The following is a 23793-nucleotide window of genomic DNA, read 5'->3' as shown; positions in this document are numbered from 1 at the left end:
TTGAGGGCTGCGATACACCTGCTTCCACAAAATACTGATTGAGGGGTGTCATATACCTGTTTCCGCCAAATACTGATTGAGGGGTGCTATATACCTGTTTCTGCCAAATACTGATTGAGGGGTACTATATATCTGTTTCTGCCACATACTGATTAGGGGTGCCATATACCTTCTTCCACAAAATCCTGATTGAGGGGTGCTATATGCCTGTTTCCGGCAATTATAGATTGAATGGTGCTATATACCAATTTCTGCCAAATACTGATTGATGGGTGCTATATACCAATTTCCGACAAATACTGATTGAGGGGTGCTATATACCTTCTTCCAAAAAATACTGATTGAGCGGTGCTATTGCTATATACCTTCGTCCACCAAATACTGATTGAGGGCTGCGATACACCTGCTTCCACAAAATACTGATTGAGGGGTGTTATATACATGTTTCCGCCAAATACTGATTAAAGGGTGCTATATACCAGATTCTGCCAAATACTGATTGAGGGGTACTACATACCTTCTTCCACAAAATACTGATTATGGGGTGCTAATGCTATATACCTTCTTCCACCAAATACTGATTGAGGGCTGCAATACACCTGCTTCTACAAAATACTGATTGAGGGGTGTCATATACATGTTTCCGCCAAATACTGATTGAGGGGTGCTATATACCTGTTTCCGCTAAATACTGATTGATGGGTGCTATATACCCGTTTCCACCAAATACTGATTGAGTGGTGCGATACACCTGCTTCCACAAAATACAAATTTAGGGGTGCCATATGCCTGTTTCTGCCAAATACTGATTGAGGCATGCTATATACCAGTTTCTGCCAAATACTGATTGAGGGGTGCTATATACCTTCTTCCACTAAATACTGATTGAGGTGTGCTATTGCTATATACCTTCTTCCACCAAATACTGATTTAAGGCTGCAATATACCTGCTTCCACAAAATGCTGATTTAGGGGTGCCATATACCTGTTTGTGCCAAATACTGATTGAGGGGTGCTATATACCTGTTTCCACCAAATACTGATTGAGGGCTGCAATACACCTGCTTCCACAAAATACTGATTTAGGTGTGCCATATACCTGTTTCCGCCAAATACTTATTGAGGGGTGCTATATACCTTTTTCCACAAAATACAGATTGAAGGGTGCTATATACCAGTTTCTGCCAAATACTGATCGAGGAGTGCTATATACCAGTTTCCACCAAATACTGATTGAGGGGTGCTATTGCTATATACCTTCTTCTACCAAATACTGATTGAGGCCTGCGATACACCTGCTTCCACAAAATACTGATTGAGGGGTGCCATATACCTGTTTCTGCCAAATACTGATTGAGGGGTGCCATATACCTTCTTCTACAAAATACTGATTGAGGGGTGCTATTGCTATATACCTTCTTCCACCAAATACTGATTTAGCACTGCAATATACCTACTTCCACAAAATACTGATTGAAGGGTGCAATATACCTGTTTCTGCCAAATACTGATTGAGGGGTGCTATATACCTGTTTCCGCCAAATACTGATTGAGGGGTGCTATTGTTATATACCTTCTTCCACCAAATACTAATTAAGGGCTGTGATACAACTGCTTCCTCAAAATACTGATTGAGGGGTGTCATATACCTGTTTCCCCCAAATACTGATTGAGGGGTGCTATATACCAGTTTCCGCAAAATACTTATTGAGGGGTGCTATATACCTTCTTCCACTAAATACTGATTGAGGGGGGCTATTGCTCTATACCTTTTTCCACCAAATACTGATTGAGGGCTGTGATATACCTTTTTCCACACATACTGCTCTTCTGTAGGGACTTAGCCAGAGGGTCATTTAGAAAATGACAGGAAGAGGCAGACCATTACGCAGCGATGGTAGGGGTCGGCAAGGTGCACAAGGCCAGAGCCTAAGTGGGAAGTTTGAGAAGGCGCGTGCAATAACTTCAAATGGCACACCAGAGTTGGTTGAGTGGCTCACTCAGCCTACCACTTCTGCACCCTCCTCATCCTCTGTATCTGCATCTGCACCCTCCTCACTCTCTGCTGTGTGCACCCCCAAAGATACCACCACCACCACCAAAGCTTCTCCACTCGAGTCAGAGGAATTATTTTCCCATCCATTCCCAGAGCTTACCGATGCGCAGCCATTCTTGGCATCGAATGAGGAAGAGGAGGTAGCAACGGCCACCACCCAGTGGTCTGTCAGCAGTACCCAGATCAGCCCAAGGAGGGTGGTCCCTGCTGTTGCTCCCTACTCCGAGATCTCTAATGTCAGTGGTGGTGAAGGTGACGATGGTGATGTGTCGATGGACGTCACGTGGGTGCCCACAAGAGAGGAAGAGGAGGGAAGTTCAGAGGGAGATACGGAGCAGCAGATAGGGAGGCAAAGGAGGAGAAGCAGGCAGAACTCGCAGCGCACAGGAGGCAAAAAGCAGACTGCAAATGTATCTGGAGCGAGCCATCCACCATGCACAGTCACATCTGGCGCTCCCAGGACGCCAGCACATGGCTCCGCAATGTGGGCTGCTGACAATAGTGTTGCCATCTGCAGACTGTGCTGTCAACGCATAAGTCGCGGTAAGCCCAACACTAACCTAGGGACGACCGCCTTAAGAAGGCACCTGTACTCCCATCACCGAACCCAGTGGCAGCAACGCCTTCAGAACTCACAAAGCCACACTCCCGGTGCTCCACGTCCTGCCTCTTCTCCTTCTCCTCTCGCCTCCGATTTGTTCTACGCTCCACCTTTCACAGTGTCCACCTTTCACAGTGCCGTCGTTGTGTTCATCTGGCACAAGGCAGAGGCGTTTAGGACTACAAGCACCATCCTGGAGGGAGCACAACATGGGTAACTGTTCTTTGTCTAATTGACTTTTGTATGTTTCTTATACACTTGCACTTTTACCTTGCATATGGACATCTGTATGAACTATTTATCTGCTGTGGTCTCCCTCCAGGTGTTGCCATTTTCCCTGCACTTGTAACCTTTTTATCATTTTTATATGTATGTTATTCATGTTTTTTGTAATAACTTTATATTTTATTATAAGCGGTCTGGTAGTGTTTATAGGTGTAGTATCTTTCCCTGCCCATGCCATCCTTTTTTATACCTGGCATGAGCGAGAAAAATATGCAGATTGCGTTGCTAAGGACCTTTGCGCCACAATCTGTGTCAGAAATACGCCTAATATAGACGTATTTCTATATAATAAATGATCACCTAATTGTATTATTATTCGGTTTTGTCTATCCAGCTCTTAGCTACCTCATGTAAGTCTACATAGATGTATAAAGAGATAATACAGATGATAGATATAAGTATGTATTGCAGATGTATGCAGTCTTCATATAATTGATCCCATATAACTCTGTAAGTTCCAGTAAACATCTATTGTAGATATGGGAATATTTAGTACAGGAGATACAATGTTTGGTGGAATGTCTCTGCTTCTCAGCACCATTATCTACAGATGAGGCAGTTCAAGACTTCAGCCACAAAAGCCATTGAAAAAAAGGGAATTAAAAGTTTCTTGCCATTGTTTATTTAACTCGTTAAGAATCAAGAGTTGTAGATGACTACAACTCCTATTAGGGCAGACATGTGTACTGTTCCCAGTACTATTAGTGTACATATGTGGAATCCAATTATTACACTTGAGAATTCTGACACGGAAATATCGGGTTCTCCAAGTATAATGTTTCTATTCTTCTCGCACCATTGGCTGAACCTTGAATCACAGGCAGGTGTAGCTTCGCTCAGAGTTTACATCCTGGAGGCAGAGATTTTTTTTCTCTCTCCTCTTACAGATTACTGGGCTGAGTCAAAGGGTGGGACCAAAAAGAAAAAACCTAAAACCATGCCACACCTTTGTCAAGACTTGCCTGGAAGTAAAGGGACCTGGGAGAATGGGAGACACAAGACTGAATAAGAGAAAAAGGGAACATTCTTGAAGCATCAGTCAGCCTCAACACACCTCAGAGGACGGATAAACAAGTGTAGGAGGGCGGACAGTTATAAAAAGGAAAAGTTTTTGGGAGGCAGACATTAATTTGGGCTCATCTGTTTCCAGAGGTTCTTTTGTCATCAGAACACACAAGGTAGGTACACTGGATATTGATTATATAGTTTTTTTTTTTGCACTTCAGTGAAGTTAGAGGCAACTTACAACCATATCACTTCGGTAGGACAATTTGGACTTGAATGGTCGTCTTGTCCTGGTGGCTGCATGCCTTTGTCCTATTACTCTACTCAGAGTATGAGCGCCTTCTACCTCTTGTTCCTCTTTACAGTCCATATTCTTGATTATTTACTAAGCTGGCGTTATCAATGGGAGGGATTCTGGACTTTAGAACCTACTATTTCCTTTGCTGTGCCTTGCTATGGCGGGGTGATTTTTTTTCTAGGTTGTAAATATGGATCTTGCATGATCTTCTATGTGGAGTTATTGATTGTATTGTTATGGTCATAAGGTTTATCGGAGAGAATGTAAGCTCTTGAGAACAGAACATTTATTTGTGTTTGTAATTGGTGCATCACTCCTGATCCACATCACAGAAAAGGAACGTGAATGCATTTAGATTTATTGTGTTATTCAGGAGCTTAGCTTGGATGGGGGAGCGTTGATAGAGCAGGCACCCCCGGGTGTTATGTGCTGGGATGGGGGGGCTCTCCAACAAGCCGCTCTGCTTTGACCAGTGATCAGGCAGTCAACTGAATCTTTGTCCTGGATGAAGAATAGCCTAGAAATGACTTTGTGTGATACGCCGTGGATGCAATCGACATGCAATTAATCATCAGCACGTGTACAGCAAACAGATTAATATAGTTACATAATGAAATTGCCTTATTATCTTATCCTTTGGGTGTTATGTCACAGTCATAACTGATACATAATGCCAAGTAAATATGGACTGCTGACTTGTATTACTCAAATATGGGAGTCATTGTTTGGGTTCATTTCATGGCTAGACTGCCTTTTATTAATCGTCACCATCCTGACATTACTTAAATCTAAAAGAACATAATTGTTTTCTTTTACCAAAATAGGTCTAAAATTCTGTGCTGGTGGTTAAAATTAAAAAAATTATGCCACCACTGGAGGGCGCCTAACAGCTATCTGCATACCATTTATACATTGGCTTCGATATGAAAACAATATGCAGTAAGATGCTTAGCTCCCTCTTGTGGCGACTACTGAACTACCGGGAATTTGAAGAAAATTGGCACTCAAACTTCTAATAAAGATCTGATAGTGTGCAAAGAAGTCTCCCAGGGAGAGAGAACCATCTTGCTAATGCCACCTTCTGGAAGTGGCTCTCTATGAGTCAAAATCTGATGTTTTAACAAGCCTTGGGATATGACAAGGGAAACACCCAAGCCTAATATCCATCCGTAGATGGCTGTTTCGGGGTGCTTGCCCTTCATCAGTATGGAGTAGGATTCTGCCTGGTTTGGAGTATGATGCCTTGGATGCAGCTTAGGTAGGGTGCTGGCTCTCCTTAAGGAGTCTAGCTGTGTATGGAAACTTATTGGCAATGCTCCATGGAAAAATAATATGCAAAGAGGTATCTCCCAGGGAAACAGAACTAGCACCATTTTTGGAAGTGGCTTCCTATTATTTAAAGTCCAACTTTGTAAAAAGCCTTGAAACATGACGAAGACCAGTTGTGTAAGGAGACAATGGCAATGTTCCATGGTGGCACTAGGGAGATGGTTCTCTTTCCCTGGAAGATACCTCTTTGCATATTATTTTCCCATGTAGCATTTCCAATAAGTCGCTATACACAGCTAGCTGGCCTTTTCAAGGAGATTCAGCACCCCGCCTAAGCTCATCACACTCAGCAAGCATCCTACTCCACACCGATGAGGGACAAGCACCTGAAAACAGCTGTCTACGAATGGATATTTGGCTTGGCTACTGTATTTTCCCTTGTCTTGTCCCAAGGCTTGTTAAAAAGTTGGACTTTGACTCATAGGGAGCCACTTCCAATAGGTAGCGCTAGCAAGATGGTTCTTTTTTTCTGAGAGATATGTCTATGCATAGTATTTACCCACAGTGCATTGCCAATAAGTCTCCATACACAAGCTGGTCTCTTTGAAGAGAACCATCCTAAAGATGTAATAGGAAATGGATCTGCACAGAACTTTGAGCCTTATTAATTTAGGCAACTCGTTTTCATATGCCCTGTGGGAGCACATTGCAGTATTCGTTTTTAGGTAGAGGCAAGAACTGTGTGAAAGTCAGATCTTGGTCCTGGTGGGCAAGAATTGAAATTGACAACCCAGGAGGTGCCGTTTACATTGTCCCGCACTAAAGCAGCTCATTTATCTTTTAATGGGGGACCTGCAATTCATAGAAAAAGAAAGTTAACTAATAGTTAATAAAAGTTGATTTTAGATATTATGTGTCATTTGTCAGCTTCTTATTACACAGTACATTTTTGTACTTCATATTTGTACACGTTAACACGTCCACCCAGAGAAATGTATTCACTAGATTCAGTTACTTCAGGGTCACGGGAAGCGCTAAAAGTTTGAAGCATTATGTCACTTTTCGACAACCACATTCTACATCGGGAAACAGTGAGGCTTCTGTTTCATCCTAACACGTAGATACAGTATGCTAAAAACACAAAAAGATGAAGATGTGTTCGGGGATGTAGCCATGGTGTGTCCTGTTCCTAGGCTTGTAGATTAAACAATGAGCAACAACAGCAACCTACCCATTATCTCAATAACACCTGTAGACCCCAAAGATGTAGTGAACCAAACTAACAGCACCATAGACCCCCATGGTGGAGGTGACATCCAAAATACAGACTGCTACACACAGCTAAAATAAACCCATCTGAATGAGGGCCATCTCTGTACAGGATTCCAGTACTATATCATGGATATATGTGGTCATAATATTAAAGAATATAATGCATCCGGTAGAGCAGTAGTAGACGTAGATGCTGCAGTGATAGACAGCTTCTGTGTATTCTGTCCCTGGCACTTCCAATAGGTCAACTGAGCCTAACAGAATAGCCACGTAAAAAAAAAAGATATTCAACTAAAACTCAATTTTCTCCGACATTGTAGGATCTTATGAGTTAGGGTATCAGTGGTGGTCATGTATATTCTGTTTTCCTATGTGAAATACAGCCTAGGGTGAGAGCTCATTTATGTTACCAGCTGGCCCTAAATGTGAGTAAAAAACTAAAATTCTACTAAGAGTTTACAGACTGATCCCATGTGGCTTTTGTCTGTGCTCTGTGTTGCAATAAGGGTTATTCTTAAAGGGGTGTTCCAGTTTGCATCAACATCCTGTAATTTTGTTTTGTATTTATTTTACCTTTATTGCTCCCGTTTCGGGCTGTGGTCACAAGACCATGTCTTTGCAGCTCTGTCTTTTTTCCTGTACTGCTATGTCCATGGGTGGGGCAGTGATAGGGGAGTGTCTATGTAATTAGCTTGGTGGGAGGAGCTATAAACTAGCTTGGCATTGGGCGGTGCTGGAGCTGCTGGCAGAGGAAGGAGAAGTGCATCATGGGTTTGGTTGGATACAGCAACAGGAAGTGCTAAATACAGAATAGAAAAAAAACTGTGTGATCTATTACTGCCACCACTGTAGAGCAGATATGAGGAGGCCACGACGTGAGCTGGTGCACATGTGTGCCTATGCGCACTCCCGTGTTCCCGGCCACTAGAAAGGCTGGTGCCTTTTACTATAGTAGGCGAGCACGACCACTGCTGCTGTATTGCAGGATGGTTGTAACCTCTGGAAACTAGCAGTGTATAATGTGATAGAAAAATGAATCAAATAGGCAAATGAGGCAATATGGACAATCACAATATATTAGTAAGTGCTTTGCATTAACATTGTCTACATGATACATGCCATTTGCTGAAATGAGACAACCCCTTTAAGTTTGTCACTTGGCTCCCGTCATCTTCAATATTCTTTTAAGTAGGTCATCAACTCCCACTACATTCCACTAAACCAGTGAGCGCTTGCTCAGACATTATACCTATGAACGGGTTCCAGTACTAATGAAAAAATGAAGACACAAAAATAAAAACAAGATACATTCCTGATGCTTAAATATCGCCAGAGGGATGGGCGGGTAGGAATGTAGCTGGAATAAGCCTGCGCCCTACAGAACACTGGTATTGCCAGCCTATGGTCTTCCAGGGTGCTATGGATCTTGGTATCTGTTGCATAGTAGCCTGCTACTCTTCGCAAAATTATAATTTCCATTTGGAAAGTGTGTGTAATGTCAATGCCCATCATTGAACCCTTCAGAACTCAACATTGACTGCACAGTGAGTAAAATGACACTGTGGTTCCTGCGGGTACCACTGGATGGGTATTCTGGAAACTTAAAGAGGTTTTTTAAGATTTGTTTTTAAAAAATTTGCTAGAGGGCAGGGGACTGCATAAAATAAAAGATAAAAAAACTAAATGTCCTGATGTTCCAATCCTGCTGGACCTGACTGTTAGAACCAATCACTGTCCTCAGTGACATGTAACTGCTGAGGCCAGTGATTGGCTGCAGTGGTCATGTGAACAGTGAATGGCATGAGCGGCAGGATATTTAAAAAGGGAGTGATTTTTTTTTTTCTTTAATTCATACAGTCCCCTACCACTTTTGATAATACCATATAAATGAATTAAAGGGAACCTGTCACCAGGATTTTGAATATAGAGCTGAGGACATGGGTTGCTAGATAGCTACTAGCACATCCACAATACCCAGTCCCTATAGCTCTGTGTGCTTTTATTGTGTAAAAAAAACTGATTTGATACATATGCAAATTAACCTGAGATGAGTCAGAGCTTGAAAATATGACTCTTCTCTGGTCACACAAGTAAGATATGACTCTTTTATGTTAATTTGCATATGTATCAAATCGTTTTTTTTACACAATAAAAGCACACAGAGCTATGGGGACTGGATATTGAGGAGGTGCTAGTGGCGATCTAGCAACCCATGTCCTCAGTTCTATACCCAAAATCCTGGTGACAGGTTCCCTTTAAGGCCCTAAGCTGTTTCTAGTGATAGCTAAAAGCTTTAAAAATATTCACGATAGGTGATGAGTGTCTGACCAGTGGGGATCCAACTGCTGGGATCCTCACCAGTCTTGAGAGCAAGGGTCCCATGTACTCTATTTGAGTGGAGTGACGGTGGTGCACTCACATTACTGCTCCATTCAGAGCCTATGGGACTGTCAAAGATTCCCAAATATAGTGCTTGGCTATCTCCGGCAGTCCCATACAGTTAATTTGGAGAGGCAGTGTTAATGTTCAACTGTCACTGCTTTCAAACAAAGGGCTTGGGACCCCCATTCTCATGATCAGTGAAGGTCCCAGTGGTCAGACCCCCATCAAGCAGACAGTTGGATAGGTCATAACTTGTAATTCTGGGACAACTCGTTTACCTCTTTGCCTATGTGGGCAATATGGAATCTTGTATGGGATATCCCGAGCTATATAAAAATACAGTATATTGTGCAACGAATCGCCACAGACTTTTATAGCTCAGTGTGCCTGTTCTTCAAATGTGGTTGATACGTTTTAATGGCTAGCTGAAAAGACTACTTAGGCCTCCTCGTCAGGCGTCTTTTCAGACAGTAACTTAAGTATCACATATTTATACACCAAAATACATAGGAATAAGGTAGATGAAACAAGTAAAGCAGATTAATCTGAGTGAAGGAGTAAACAGTTGTAGCAGTAAATTGTTGTGGCAATTATAGATAAGGAGTGTGAAAGTTTTAATAATAGAAATCCAGACCATGAATGCAAAGAACCCAAGAGGTCTGAGGACCAGTGCAATAACAAAAATACTCTGGGATGTACTGTTTGAACTATTTGTGGGTTTCCACATGGCCGTGCCTGCTGGAGTCCGGTAAACACCTACTAAAAGTGATAGAAGACACCAGTATGCATGGAGGATGGGGAAAACCTGTTTCACATCATGCATTGAGGAGCTTCAAGCTTACCCCTGTGAAGGGAAATATACAAGTTTCTATGATGACATTGTTCCATATTTTCCATCTAATGCCTGAATCAGGTACATCATGAAAATTACAGTATCCGTACAAAGAACCAATAAAATTTTGCTGAATGGCAGGTCCCTTTATTGGTAGTAGCACATCTCAATGTCTATGAGAGGTTTAGCAAAGTTGAGAGTTACGCTACTTTCCTTTTTCTGCATAATATTCAAATTTTTATCATCTTGGACATTGGTTGACATTGAGTGTGGTATGGAGTGTAGCTTTCCAATGTAGGCAAAATGATTGCAAGAGTGTACATTATGTGAAAGATAACCTGGTGTACATGTCCTGCAGGACAACTGGTAAATAAACCTAAAAATCACATGACTGATAACAAAGAATGAAAATTAACAATACAATTATCTCATTACAAAAATGCAAACTATGGGATGACTCCATTCATTGTGCAGCATTCCTAGTATTAGTATTTGAAAAATAAGCAGAAAATTGTGGTGTCACAAAGTAATGTCACACCTGGTCTAATAGACAGTGACCTCTGGCTACGAATATATAGAGCAATCATGAGTTTGACATGGAATTATTATAGGGTCCAAAAGGAAAAAAGTTTGCCATCTAAATATACTTTTAGAAAAATCTGATTAATAATGCAATCTCAAGTTCAGTATTTCCCGTGCTAGCATAATGCCAATCCTGTTTCGAGCTGAATGGCATATAAGTAATTACTACAACCACAGAAATGTCAGGAAACATGTCTCTAGTTCCAGCTTGCCAGGCTTTACCCTTTCTCTTTTTGCCATATTAATCAGGCTTTTGTTGTTTAAGAACCTTGAAAAACAAAGTCAGCCCTGCTATATCTCTACCTATTGTTATGTATAGCAGTTCTTTGATTGACACAGTGATATTCTTTTTACCTTCTGTACTAATTTGGCCTTATAAAACATTAAAGGAGCATGCGACTTAAAGGGATCACATCCATTCTTCAGCTTTATTACCATTACGTACCAGCACCCATCACTAATCCAGGAAGATATACTACGTGCTATAAAGTAGGGCTTTGTGTCACTCACCTTCCCCTCCACTGAAAACCACCTTCCCCTCCCGAATAATATCAGCTTTCAGTCTTTGCTCTGAGCTATGCTTTTAATGACTATAGCCCGGACACATAACTAGGGGTGTTACAGCGTAATCGTACACTCATGTGTTTGCATGTATACCGCCTGCAGGAACAGTATATTTTGAAGATTATAATAATCACGCAACGTGTCTGAGACCACTGACGCTTTCACTATTGAAATAATGTCTTCACTTCGCAAAAATGTTCCATGTACAGTAAGCCTAATAAACCCAGGAAAACAACAGTTCACCAAATCTACAGAAAGCTCAAGTGTTGAAACTTGTTCTTATGGAAGAAGATCTTTTCTGTTAATGATTTATAGAACATCAAATACATTTTTTGAAACATGAACCTCCTCCTCACAGCTCACCAAGAGCAGTGCCGTACATTGTATAGTGGCCATGATCGGTATTGCAGTCCAAGCCTATTGACTTGAATGGGACTAAGCCACTTTTAGGCAACCTGACCAATGAAGATTGATGACGCTGGTCTACGGAAAGGCCACCACACTCACCGAAGTGCTGCAGCCTCTTCAAACGTATCATCAGTCGGCGTCAGGCCCCCACTCATCCTGAGGATAGGCCACCAATATCAAACTCTCAGACAACCCGTTTCATGTCAACTGAACCTACTAAGTGAGTTCAGCAGGACCAGTGGACCATCTGATGTGCATAGCTGTGTCCTTACTTTCCACCAATAGCAGATGTTGGTAGACTGAAGGATTGGGGTGTTAGAGTTCAACATGCTCGATCCTTTTATCCTTAGGTGAGATTAGCCCCTGCTAGAGGGGTCTGGCAGTGCCAAAGACCCTTTTGACCGGTTCTGAGTGTTGGTTATGTATTAGAGAAGACATTGGCAGCTTGTGATGAGGCAGAACTTGGTTTACTTGTGTGGATTAAGTTCCAAACATACAAGACATTTCAGCAAACTGTAACAGCAGCCATCTTGGTATAAAGAGAGAGAGAAATCAACAAGCTTTACAGATATACACAACTGGTAAGCTTAATGTACAGCGCCATCTACTGGTCAAGTGATAATAATACACAATACTGTATATGGTACATGCTGTTGGGTCCCCAACACCCCTTCTCAACGGCATGTGCATAATTATACAACATTCAGTCCCTTTTGTAGAAAACAATGATGTTCCCTTGGCAAAGGTTTGGTGAGTGCGTCTGCAGTCATCTCCTCTGATGGACAGTACCGGATGTCGATAACTCCTTGTTCTTATGTCCCTGAGCAGATGATATCTTACATTAATGTGCTTGGTTCTTGGGTTAATCTTCTCAGAGTGTGTAAGCTTTATGCATCCTGTGTTTGATGTGTTTTAGCAGCGTATGATAACCTGTGGGGTGGTATCCCTTTTGTCACCCGAAAGGATCTTCTGATTTCTTGTTGTTCAGTGGGTTCCACTGACTCGTTGATTGTAAGTTCTACTTCTTGTTCTGGCTCTTGTCCTGCTCCGTATGGGTCAGCGTTTCTTGCTGATTCAGCACGCATATATTCTCCAAATTTTTCAAGAATTGTATTATCTGGTGCTTTGCTTTCATCAAAATAAACACTGCGGCTTAGTGTGACCTTGTTGGTCTTTGGACAAAGGATTCTATATCCCTTACTCTGCTCACTGTAGCCCATCAGAATGCCTTCTATGGCTTTGTTCTCCAACTTGGAGTGTTTCTCACTTGGAATGTAGGCATATGCTTTACAGCCAAACACTCTGATGTGCCCTACGTTAGGTTTTTATCTATTCCACATTTCATATGGTTGCAGTCATTATCGCTTCTCCCCAGTATTTGTTAGGTAAGGCAGCGTCTGAAATCATACATCTGGTCATTTCTACAAGAGTGCGATTCTTTCTTTCTGCTACTCCGTTTTGCTCAGGAGCCTATGGTACAGTTGTTTGGTGTATAATACCTTGTTTCTTTAGGTATGATTCCGTCTCTGTACTCATATATTCCCCTCCATTGTCAGTGTGTATTATTCCAGGTTTCCTTTGAAACTTGTTGCTTGTCATAGCTACAAACTCTTGAAGCTTTTCTAATGTCTCACTTTTGTGCTTCATTAGATACGTTATTGTGTACCTCGAATTATCGTCGATAAAAGTCAGTAAATATCTGTTCCCGCCGAATGTGCAGTGGTTTTCATTGGTCCGCACACATCACTGTGTATCAGTTCCATGGGTTTAGTGGTTTTTCTCTGACTGATCTGTGGAAGAGAGGTTCGGTGGCCTTTGCTTTGATGCAACACATGCACTTGCTGAGTGTGCGGCAAGGCAATATTTTCATCTCTTATGATAGACCTCTCTTTGCAAAGTCCTTTATAGCCTCTGGGTTTCGATGCCCCAATCTTCTATGCCACAGGTGGATGCACTTGTCATGTGGATTATGAGTTGCCGCTTTAGCCTTCTCACTTTCAGTGACAAGTTTGTACAGATGTTCATTTAACCTTCCTCTTGCTAGAATTTGCTTTCCATTTTGAATTATGCATTCATTACCTCTGAACTGGACAGTGAGTCCATTGCTTGCCAGGGTTTTAACTGATAGGAGGCTTCCTTCTAGACTTGGAACATACAGAACATTCTTTACAAGGATGCTCTGCTTGCCCCCTGTTGGCGTTTTACAGTTCAGAAACCCCCTGACCATTACTTTCCGCTGTATTACTTTTCCCATTTGCTAGGAAGACTTTGTCTTTTACACTAAAATTCATTTCTGTGAAGAATGTCTCGTCGCTTGTCATGTGACTTGTTGCCCCTGAATCAATGTACCATCCGTGTGAGGTACTATTCTGAGTCACTTTAAAAGTACCACTCCATGATGCACTTTCATTTTCTTTCATGACCGCTTTAGCTCTTTCTCTTGTGGGTAGCTCCCGCTTTCGCTGTTCAGCTTTCCAGATTGAACAGTTCTTTTTCAGTTGACCGGCCATTTTGCAGCGAAAACATACCCTGGTTTCTTTGCTTTGTCTTATGCCTTCATGCACCTTCAGAGCTGTCTCTGATCTCTCGTTCTCTTCACTATGCAGATTTTCCTTTCTTCTGCTGTATTCATCAATTACTTTTCCCTTAACATATTCTAGCGTCAGTTCAGTTTCTGGTCTAGTTTCTAGAGCATTTATAAGGGCACTGTATGATTCTGGAAGGCGGCATAGCAGTAATGCTACTATATGATTGTCTTTCATTTCTTCACTTATTGCACCCGGCTGGTCCACAAGCTCTAGCATAGCCCTTACATGTTCACCCATGTCCTGCCCTTTTGCACAGTACATATAGTTTACTGTTTAGGCTTGCACGTTCATGCAGTTTCTGTAATGTAGTCCACGTACCTTTAGCTGTATTTTCTTTCCTTATATGAATGAGTTGATCATCCTCCACTGTTGCGGTCAGAGGAAGAAGAGACCGCAAGGCAGGATTCAAGTACAGGACAGCAGACAAGGAGGCTGAAACAGTTACCGGCTTTATTAATGGACAAACTATAACAGGACAATACTACTGCACCAGAGGCGCAATTGACACAAGTCAGAAACAGTATAAGCAGGTTTACATGAATCGACATGAAAGTTACTGAAAATTTGCATAAAGGCAAAATGCTCCACAAAAGCAGCAAGCACAACAAAAAAAGAAAAAAAGGCTACTCTCTCTTAAATTCTTCTATCTGATCCTGCTACCAAGGATGCACTTCTACAGTGCGTAGCTACAAGTACCCTATTCTATGACCTGACAGGATTGGCACTCACAGTTCAGTAGACAACGGGCTGTTCTTGTTCCGTTATACGCAGGCAGATACAGTCTGGCTCTTGATCCAGTTACTTGCTTGGCTCCACAGGGTCTTTTCCTCTCTCAAGTAACAGGTGCAGGAACCACAGTGGCTCAGCTCCAGCAGGAGTAGCACGTCTTGTCGCTATTCTCCGTATTGCACGATTACCCTCGTTCTGGAACACAGTTTGCAGTTTCCGTTGCTCAATTACACAACTGGCAGAAAGGGATTCCTGTTTAGTCCCTATTTATAAGTCTGACCACAGACGGGACACAGCTCTCCCCAGCTCAGTCCACGAACAAAAACACCCCTATCTTCCTCTGTTAATCTGTGTCAGTGCAGGCAGGAAGAAATCACTTCTTATCTTCCCTGTGGGTCAAACCCGCTCCGGACAGAGCCCTTATCTTCTTCTCAGCTAGCTCCTGCACACACCAGCCTGGGAAAACACATTAACTCCTTCTTAGCCTCTGAAACAGCACAACTCATGTTCCTTTACTCAGTCACAGTGGCCTCTGGTGGCCGGAGGGAACATGACAGTTTGCATATATAGAAGTGCTGGGAATGCTGCTGGATGATTCAGGGCTGCCTCTTACACCACTAACAGGCTTATGACTGCTTTTGCTTGCCTGTTTTTTCTGTCCCATTATTCCGGGTTGTCATTGGGTCTGTGTGTATCTAGTACCTGCCACAAGTCATCTTTGGATAACAACATTTCAAGCTTAACCTTCCATAGCTGGTAGTTGGTATTGTTAAATTTTGCTATTGTACACTTCATATCTGAAGCACTTGCCATCTTTCAGTGAATTGAATGCAGCTCTTGTTTCCTCACACAGGATTTGGTAGGACCGTAGATGTAGCACTTACTTGCTTGTAGTTTTCCTTTTTCTAGTGTCTAGAGCTGGGCCCAGGCCATAACCTGTTGGTTATGTATTAGAGAAGACATTGGTAGCTTGTGATGAGGCAGAACTTGGTTTACTTGTGTGGATTAAATTCCAAACATACAAGACATTTCAGCAAACTGTAACAGCAGCCATCTTGGTATAAAGAGAGAAAGACAGAGAGAGAAACCAACAAGTTTTACAGATATACAGAACTGGTAACCTTAATGTACAGCACCATCTACTGGTCAAGTGAGAATAATACACAATACTGTATATGGTACATGCTGTTGCATCCCCAACACCGAGGACACATCATCAATATTGTACTCCTGGAAAAAACTTTAACTCCCCTCTCCCCATTAAGAAACATGGACATCTGCCATTGGGGAAAGTCCGGACATCTTCATAAACATTAGGTGGTCAGTTATTTGTGCACTCTATGCTCTACTATTGTGTAGGCTCTGTGTAGTGCTTTTATTTGAGTACTGGGTGGCATTGTTATATGGGTGCTCTATAGAAGTGTTATATAAGCCTAATATGGTACTTTATTTAGTTAGAATTTTTCAAACCTTTCTGTTTTCTTCCTTCCAAGAAAAATGGAGGTGGGGTATACAAAAATAGCAGAGGTGGACATTAAAGCTCCTGGACCCCAATGTAAAATCTGTAATAGGGGATTCCACCTCATTTGGGAGAGGTAATCTATCAGAACTTGGGTTCAACTGCTACCTCTGCACCCCCACCATAGCCTACACTCATGTTAATATCTTCACCCAATCTCTTTTTAAGTTTATATAGCTATTAGGTGAGATCAATGTGACATTGTATGCTAATTTGATTGCAATGACTATCCAGGATCTTAAGTTTTGGCAAGCAGGCAATGCGATTACACAGAGCTCCAGAGCTAACAGTTTCTGAATACAAGTGTTTGCAAGATGAATACAAAATCTCTCTGAAATCATCAGTCTATGAGTATTATCAGTTGAAATGAGAAATGAAGTGTCAGCCATAGCCAGCGGAAAATACTAAACAATATCCTCCCTCTAGTGGTGAAGGAATGTATGGCATAATACTATACAGGACATTTCTGAATTACAGTGAATATTTATTACCAATACTATTCTGCAGCTTCTAATTATTATATTTTCCTAGATTTATAGTTCACTTCCATTTGCTCAAATTTGCCAATTTCTTTTCTTATAGGTGACTATGGAATGGACAGCTTAAGTAGAAAAGGTTATTTGGACGGAGGGGAAGTCACTGGGAGAAGTAAGTTTTATTAAAAAAAATATATATTATAATAAATTATGCATGTTATATATATATTGAAAATTTGATTCGCCTGTTCGCCGATTTGTTAAAAAAAATTCAGTTTGATTCGAATAAATTTGCAGCGAATTTCATAAAAAAATGGCTATTTCCTGGCTGCAGAGAGCCTGTATAGTGGTGTAGAACACTGTGCCTTGCAGTAACACGCATAGGGAGTCTGCTGTGGTAGTTAAATAATACTGTGAGTCCGTATGACATGCACCGCTGAACAGCAAATATATTTTACTTTTGCCACTAATACACAACAAAAAAGGGCTGTCATTTTCGCACTTCACCACACAACGGCTAATAAGGCCTTTTTTTCCCCACTAATACAAGCCAAAAAATGCTTTAGAACCTATAACTGCACCGCACAAGGGCAAATAAAACATAGAAATATTTCCTTGTAATAAACCCTGTTAATGTCTGTATCAAACAGCACTTGCTCCTTAATAACTAGAATGGTTTGCTGGAATTACAGAGCTGTATAATGGCAATTTGGGTGCCCAGTCAGTGCAGCAAGGTGTAATAGGATTGTTCCTATTACCCAGGCTGTAACCTCCACTACTGAACCCTGTTCTACATAAATGCTGTGGAATGATTCCTCCCTATCCTTTCCCTACACCTTGAATAATCGTTCCCTGCACTTGTAAATCGTTTTTTTTAGCACAAAGCAGGTTTTTCTATCACTGTCCCTAGCGCCTGCTGACGTCTCTCCCTGCACTAAGTACACTGGTAAATAGCAGAATCTTAGATGGCAGTTTACTTACCTAACCTCAGCTGTCGGATATATGTCGCTTCTGGAAATTTGACTTGAATTTTTAAAAATATTCTGATTCTATTGAATCTAAATTTTGTTTAATTTGAATAGGTAGAATTATGGAGGGAGAGCAGGACAGTGGCATATGTTGCAGCCTCGGTTGGTGGTATATTTTGGGAAATTCTCCCCGAAGTATACCTACAGCTGCCATCAGTGTCCCAAATTTCACTATAGGGAGGAGTAAACTATATTTTGTGGCAGAGTTCTAGTGTGAAACCTCCCAGATAGCTTTATTTTATTAATTATCAATTGACTTGTCTATGGCTGTTTCTGGTATTACAACTTGTACTCATTGTAGCTGACCTGCAATACCAGACACAGCCTATGTAATAGAGTGGTTCTGTTCATGGGAAAACAAAGCAAAGCCATTTTTCTAATGTAATACTGTAAAACAAACATGTGTATGATGTGTGTCTGTAAAGATGACCTCCTAGAATAAGAGTGCATGAGTTGTCACAGTGCAGTCTCCTCTACATAGTATACACAGGGCTGTATAACTGATGCTTTTAGTATGTGATGGTCTCTTGTTTTCCAGCCTATACGGAAACAGCAACATCTTCATCAAGACTCCTATCTCTACCACCAAGTAAGTAATCAGTTAGTTGGAGTTTTTGCACTAGTTTTCGAATTCTGTATTGAACAGGCGGTCAAGACAACCTCTTGTCCACATGCAATATCAGGGTATATTGACATTATAGATGGGGGTTCTTCGCCCAAGACCCCCACTATTAGCCAAAGCAGAGAACCACTATGAGCGGGCAGACTCAACAAGGCTATGTAATATTTGAAGAGAAGAATGAGGCCAACCATCGCTTTCCCTTGGTTTTATACCAATACGTTTTTGTACTAAAAATAGTTTTATACAAGTTTTGAATTAACTTTTTCCCTTACATCCTGACAGATGATTGGCTTGTCATGTGGTCTCACAGTTCACTGCTGAGCAACCGCAAACATGATTGGTCAAAGCCACCAAAAACCAAGCTTCCACCCAGTAGACTTCTTCGGCAATAGACCAAGTCGTTAGAATTTTTTACATTTCCTAATAAACAGCTTGAAATTAAAAACAAAACGTGATTTAATGAAAAAAAATTGCACGACAATATAAAATCTGATGTTTGAAAAAACAGACAGATGGTCTTTAAGTTATTATTCTTATTAATGATGATTATTATATATTCTACTAATTCTGATGTGTCTATGCCTTCTTAAACAGAGGGAGGGAACTCTAGCAGTTCGAAGCTTTCTTACCAGGCGGGAGGGGGCGGTGGTGCGGAAAAGAAGAACCTGGTACAAAGCGGAAGTAGTTACGTCACACAAAGTAAGTAGTATATCACCTTTTTTCTTCATGTTATCTTAGAGGCTGCGGAAGACTTGTGCTCCATATATCACATTGTCCTACAAAGCTGAGAACTGAATAAAAATCCTGATTTGGTTAAGTTTTTAAATGTATTGAGGGATATTTATCAAAATTGGATTACTTGCCCATAACAACTAATCAAATCATCCATCAATCATTCCACCTTTTAAGAGCTCTTTTGGAAAATGACAGGTGGAATCTGAAGCCGATTTTCCTTTCCTTTGCACCAGTTTTGATAGATTCTCTCCATTGAGGCTAGTTAACGTGGACAGAATTTGGAACCATCACACGTTTTTTTCAAGGTGCCTCTAAACATCTCCTGGACAGGTCTTCCACCCAGGCTGTCCATTCCCCATTAATGCCACGATGGAGGAGACACTACATTATGGCTTCTGTGGCTTAGCTTAGCATCCTATGCTCATAAAATAGTAAAACCTGTGTTGCAGACAGTTAGCCAGTAGTGCAAGACTTACTCTTAAAAGTGAGTATTCTTCTTTGAATACCATAACAGTGAATAGGAGCTACGCAAACAGCACAGCAAGCTACGCTGGTTCCTTAACACCCGGATCGGTGCTTAAAGTGCATCTGTCAGCAGATTTGTACCTATGACACTGGCTGACCTGTTACATGTTACCTGGCAGCTAAAGGCATCTGCTTTGGTCCCATGTTCATATGTGACCACATTACTGAGAAAAATTATGTTTTTAATATATGCAAATGAGCCTCTAGGAGCAACTGGGTGTTATCGTTACACCTAGGGTCTCTGTTCTGTCTGCAACTGCTGCACCCTCTGCACTTTGATTGACAGGGCCAAATAATGTAAGCTGGATCATACCTGGCCCATCAAAGTGCAGAGGGTGCAGCAGTTGCAGAGAGAGTAGACCCTCTAGGTGTAACGGCAACTCCCCCGTTGCTCCTAGAAGCTTATTTGCACACATTAAAATATAATTTTTCCTCAGTAATGCGGTCACATATGAACATAGGACCAACACAGATGTCTTCAGCTGCCAAGTTTCATAGGTACAAATCTGCTGACAGATGACATTTAATGTGGGTTTCTCCCATCTTACCATGAAAGGCCAAGATGGTTCAACCCCTTTAAGAACTAATATAAATACACTCCGTAGTAAAATAGTATGCAGTAAGACCCTAAGACCCTTCTACTGGCAACTACTCAGCAGCCACAGACAGCCCCTCTCAAGAATGGAGCCATGGGTCTGGCACCAGCATGGTGGATACTCCTCTTTGATGTCCTTCTTCATGAAAAGGAAATACAGACATTCGTTGCCTTCACGAGATAACCCCATTAATGCTATGCAGTTGATTTGGAGCTCTGTATAAAAAAAAAGCTCTGAACACTATGAAGATCTATTGCATTCCAGCCTTCGGACAAAGCTTTCATGTTTATAACATCATCTGTTCTTGTTCCTCTCAAAATCCACCACCAGAGAGCAGTTCATAGAGATCAGTTAGGGGACTTATTCCAATTCTTATGTCCAGCTTTAAAAATATGATATCCCTCGATGAGATATACATTTCAGGAAAACTACATGCCACGAAAAACAATGGAAAGAGTGGGTGGTGGACCTTTGCCTGATAGGTGGGCAGACTCCAATGACATATATAAAATTCAATAGTATGAATACTTTGTTGACATCTTGAAAGAATTGATCCTGATATAGCGTACGAATTGATCTTTAGCCACAGGTGGCAGCTCGAGAGTCAATCTTAGCACTTCTGGGTCACGATTCGCACAGTCCCCAACTTCTACCCTATCAGTCTCACCAAACTCCACCTTTGATAGGAAGGCCTACAATTCCAGCTCTCGCCAAGCGGGGTATGAAGGTATGTACTGCCCACTAGTGGTGCCGCATAATCCTGCGTCATCATACATACCTGCTTAAAGTCCTCTGTCTGTACTATATGTAAGTCATATATCTGTGTCCTGAAATTCTAGGAAGTTCTAGTGGGAACTCATCACCGGAATACACCAGAAAAGAAATGGGTAGGTACCTGCATGCTCTATAGAGGAAGATTTATGTGAAATTCATTGGATTGTGCTGGGTGGTGGGCATATATTTTACATAGATATGACAAATATCATTATCTCTGGGCAGCACTTTTAATTAATAACTATTTTTGTCATTTTTTGCAGCATCCTCTTCAACTAGAGGTCGTACTCAGAGCAGAGGTGAGAACACGTTAGAGGTACACGTTGTATTAGTAAGCAGAGGATAAAACAAGACCTCATTGAGGGAATAAGTATCACTAGTTTTCCATGGACTGCACAGAAATATATTCAATACCTAATTGGCATCTCATGGCCTAAAGGTCCTTTCACACCAGGCTAATTATCAGTAATGAATACCTATGAAAAAACTACCAGACCGTATAAATTATAAATACATTTATTGACAATATACATAAAGGACAACCCCTACATAAAAAATAGGCACAAGGAAAGGTGGCATCCACAAGAGGAAGACACAAGGGCAGTGATTCAACATAACATTCACAATAAATAACAATAAAGTGCCAAATTTGTCAAACATATAAGACACAGAATCAGTTACCCATATGTGCTTCCTCAAGGATGGCGCCATTCTGTGTCTCTGTGTCTTATATGTTTGACAAATTTGGCGCTTTGCACTTTATTGTTATTTAATGTTAATGTTATGTTGAATCACTGCCCTTGTGTCTTCCTCTTGTGGATGCCGCCTTTCCTTGCGCCTATTCTTTATGTATGGATTGTCCTTTATGTATATTGTCAATAAATGTACCGTATTATAATTTATGCGGTCTGGTAGTTTTTTGATAGGTATTCATAGTGTGGCATACCATAGGCATATGTGTAACTTTTTATACATGGTGTTTACATACGTGGGCTTAGTCTCAATTTTTATGTTTTCATTGGCTCAAACTCATTTTTGGTGACAATTGTCAGTAATGATCGTGAATGCTCGTTCCTGATAATTAGCCCATGAAAATGTGACATTGATCACACAACAAATGAGGAAAATCATCGTCGTACATGCACGGTGCTTGGTGCTGGGCTTTAATCTGGAGCACCATACATGTAGGTACAGGATTAAAGCTCCTGCAATCTATCAGGAGCAGGTCAGGCCCCAAGCTGTCAGTGAGAAGTTTGAGTAGGAGACAGAAGGAGTGTAAGGCTACGTTCGCACTTGCTTTGTTAATTCCGATATTGAGATCCGGTAGAGGATCTCAATACCGGAATTGAATGGATCCGCTTTGATTTTACACATCAGGATGCATCCCTTCCGTTAGGACACGGTTGTGTGAAATCAAAACAGAAAAAAACTGATCCGTCACTAAATACATTGAAAGTCAATAGGTGACTGATCCTTTCCGTAAGTCATCACCATTGATTTACATTGTTTTTAGCGGTAGATCCGTCTTTTTTCCTTGTTCGGTCACAAAACGGAATGCTGCTGGAACGGAAGACATCCTGATGCATCCTGAACAGATCTCTTTCCATTCAGAATGTATGAGGACTAAACAGAAAGTTTTTTTCCTCTGCCGGATCTCGATACCGGAAAACAACAACACAATTGTGAAAGTAGCCTAATACAATTTCTGCCTTCTTCTTTCCTCGGTTCATAGCGCAATGCAGTAAATAGATGGAAGTGGCTATGCCGATTCCTCTATTGGATTTCTCGGGCCTAGGAGAGCTGCTGGGTCTTAGCAGACCCAGATTTGCTCTACCAGTTACAGTGGAAATAGTGCAAAATGCAAAAAAAAAAAAAAGGTGTCAGTGTCCCCAAGAGGTCATTAAAAGATGCTAAATCACACAAAAAAGTGTCTTCTCATAAAGGAGTTAAAGGGGTTGTGCAGCCTGTTTGTATTCATGACCTATTCTAAGGATGGGTCATCAATATCTGATCAGCGGGGGTCCGACACCCGGGATCCCTGCTGATCAGCTGTTTGAAGAAGAGGCAGCAGTGGCGTAATGTAATTACAAGTACTAGCTCCATTCAAGTAATTACACTACGCCACCGCTACAAGGGAGACGACTTGTAGTGTAATGACGAGGGAGGAAGCAGTGTTCACTTGGAGCTCTTCCTCCTCTTCAAACAGCTGATCGGGCTTTTGTCCTCCGCCAATCAGATATTGATGACCAATCCTGAGGATAGGTCATAAATAAGAATAGGCTGCATAACCCCTTTAACGGTATCCATGTACAGTAGGTAATGCCTAAACTATTTTACTGTATTTTAAAGGGTTTTCCGGCTTCAGGATATTGATGGCCTATCCTGAGGATAGTCCATCAGTATCAGATCAGTTTGGGGTAAACTCTCTGGACCGACGTGTGTGAGCGCTACAGCCTCTTCATTGTTTATTTGGGTCCATCTATCTGCACATTGTCTACTTACTAGTGGCAGCTCAGGGTATTGCGGCTTTGTCCCGTTCAGTTGACTGATAAACCAATGTAATGCCCTTTACTGCTGCTACTAAGTATAGATGGTGTGCAGGTAGCGGCATTGGTGGTGCTGCCGAGTGTTGAATGGACCTCTACTG

General features: G+C 41.5%; 1 protein-coding gene across 1 annotated transcript in view; it reads left to right on the top strand.

Moving 5' to 3' along the window:
- Positions 1-3947: 3947 nt before the first annotated feature.
- COL17A1 (collagen type XVII alpha 1 chain) overlaps positions 3948-23793 on the top strand; it is a 62006-nt gene continuing 42160 nt past the window's right edge. The window contains exons 1-7 of the mRNA XM_044296264.1: positions 3948-4120; positions 16973-17038; positions 18433-18483; positions 19111-19215; positions 20956-21099; positions 21212-21259; positions 21410-21445. Coding sequence (XP_044152199.1) covers positions 16984-17038; positions 18433-18483; positions 19111-19215; positions 20956-21099; positions 21212-21259; positions 21410-21445 — 439 coding nt within the window. The 5' untranslated portion in view covers positions 3948-4120; positions 16973-16983. The remainder of the gene's footprint in view (positions 4121-16972; positions 17039-18432; positions 18484-19110; positions 19216-20955; positions 21100-21211; positions 21260-21409; positions 21446-23793) is intronic.

This window comes from Bufo gargarizans, chromosome 6 (assembly GCF_014858855.1).
Source record: "Bufo gargarizans isolate SCDJY-AF-19 chromosome 6, ASM1485885v1, whole genome shotgun sequence".
NCBI classification, from domain to species: Eukaryota; Metazoa; Chordata; class Amphibia; order Anura; family Bufonidae; genus Bufo; species Bufo gargarizans.
Note: the sequence above shows the minus strand (reverse complement) of the source record. Positions and strands in the feature narration are given on the sequence as shown.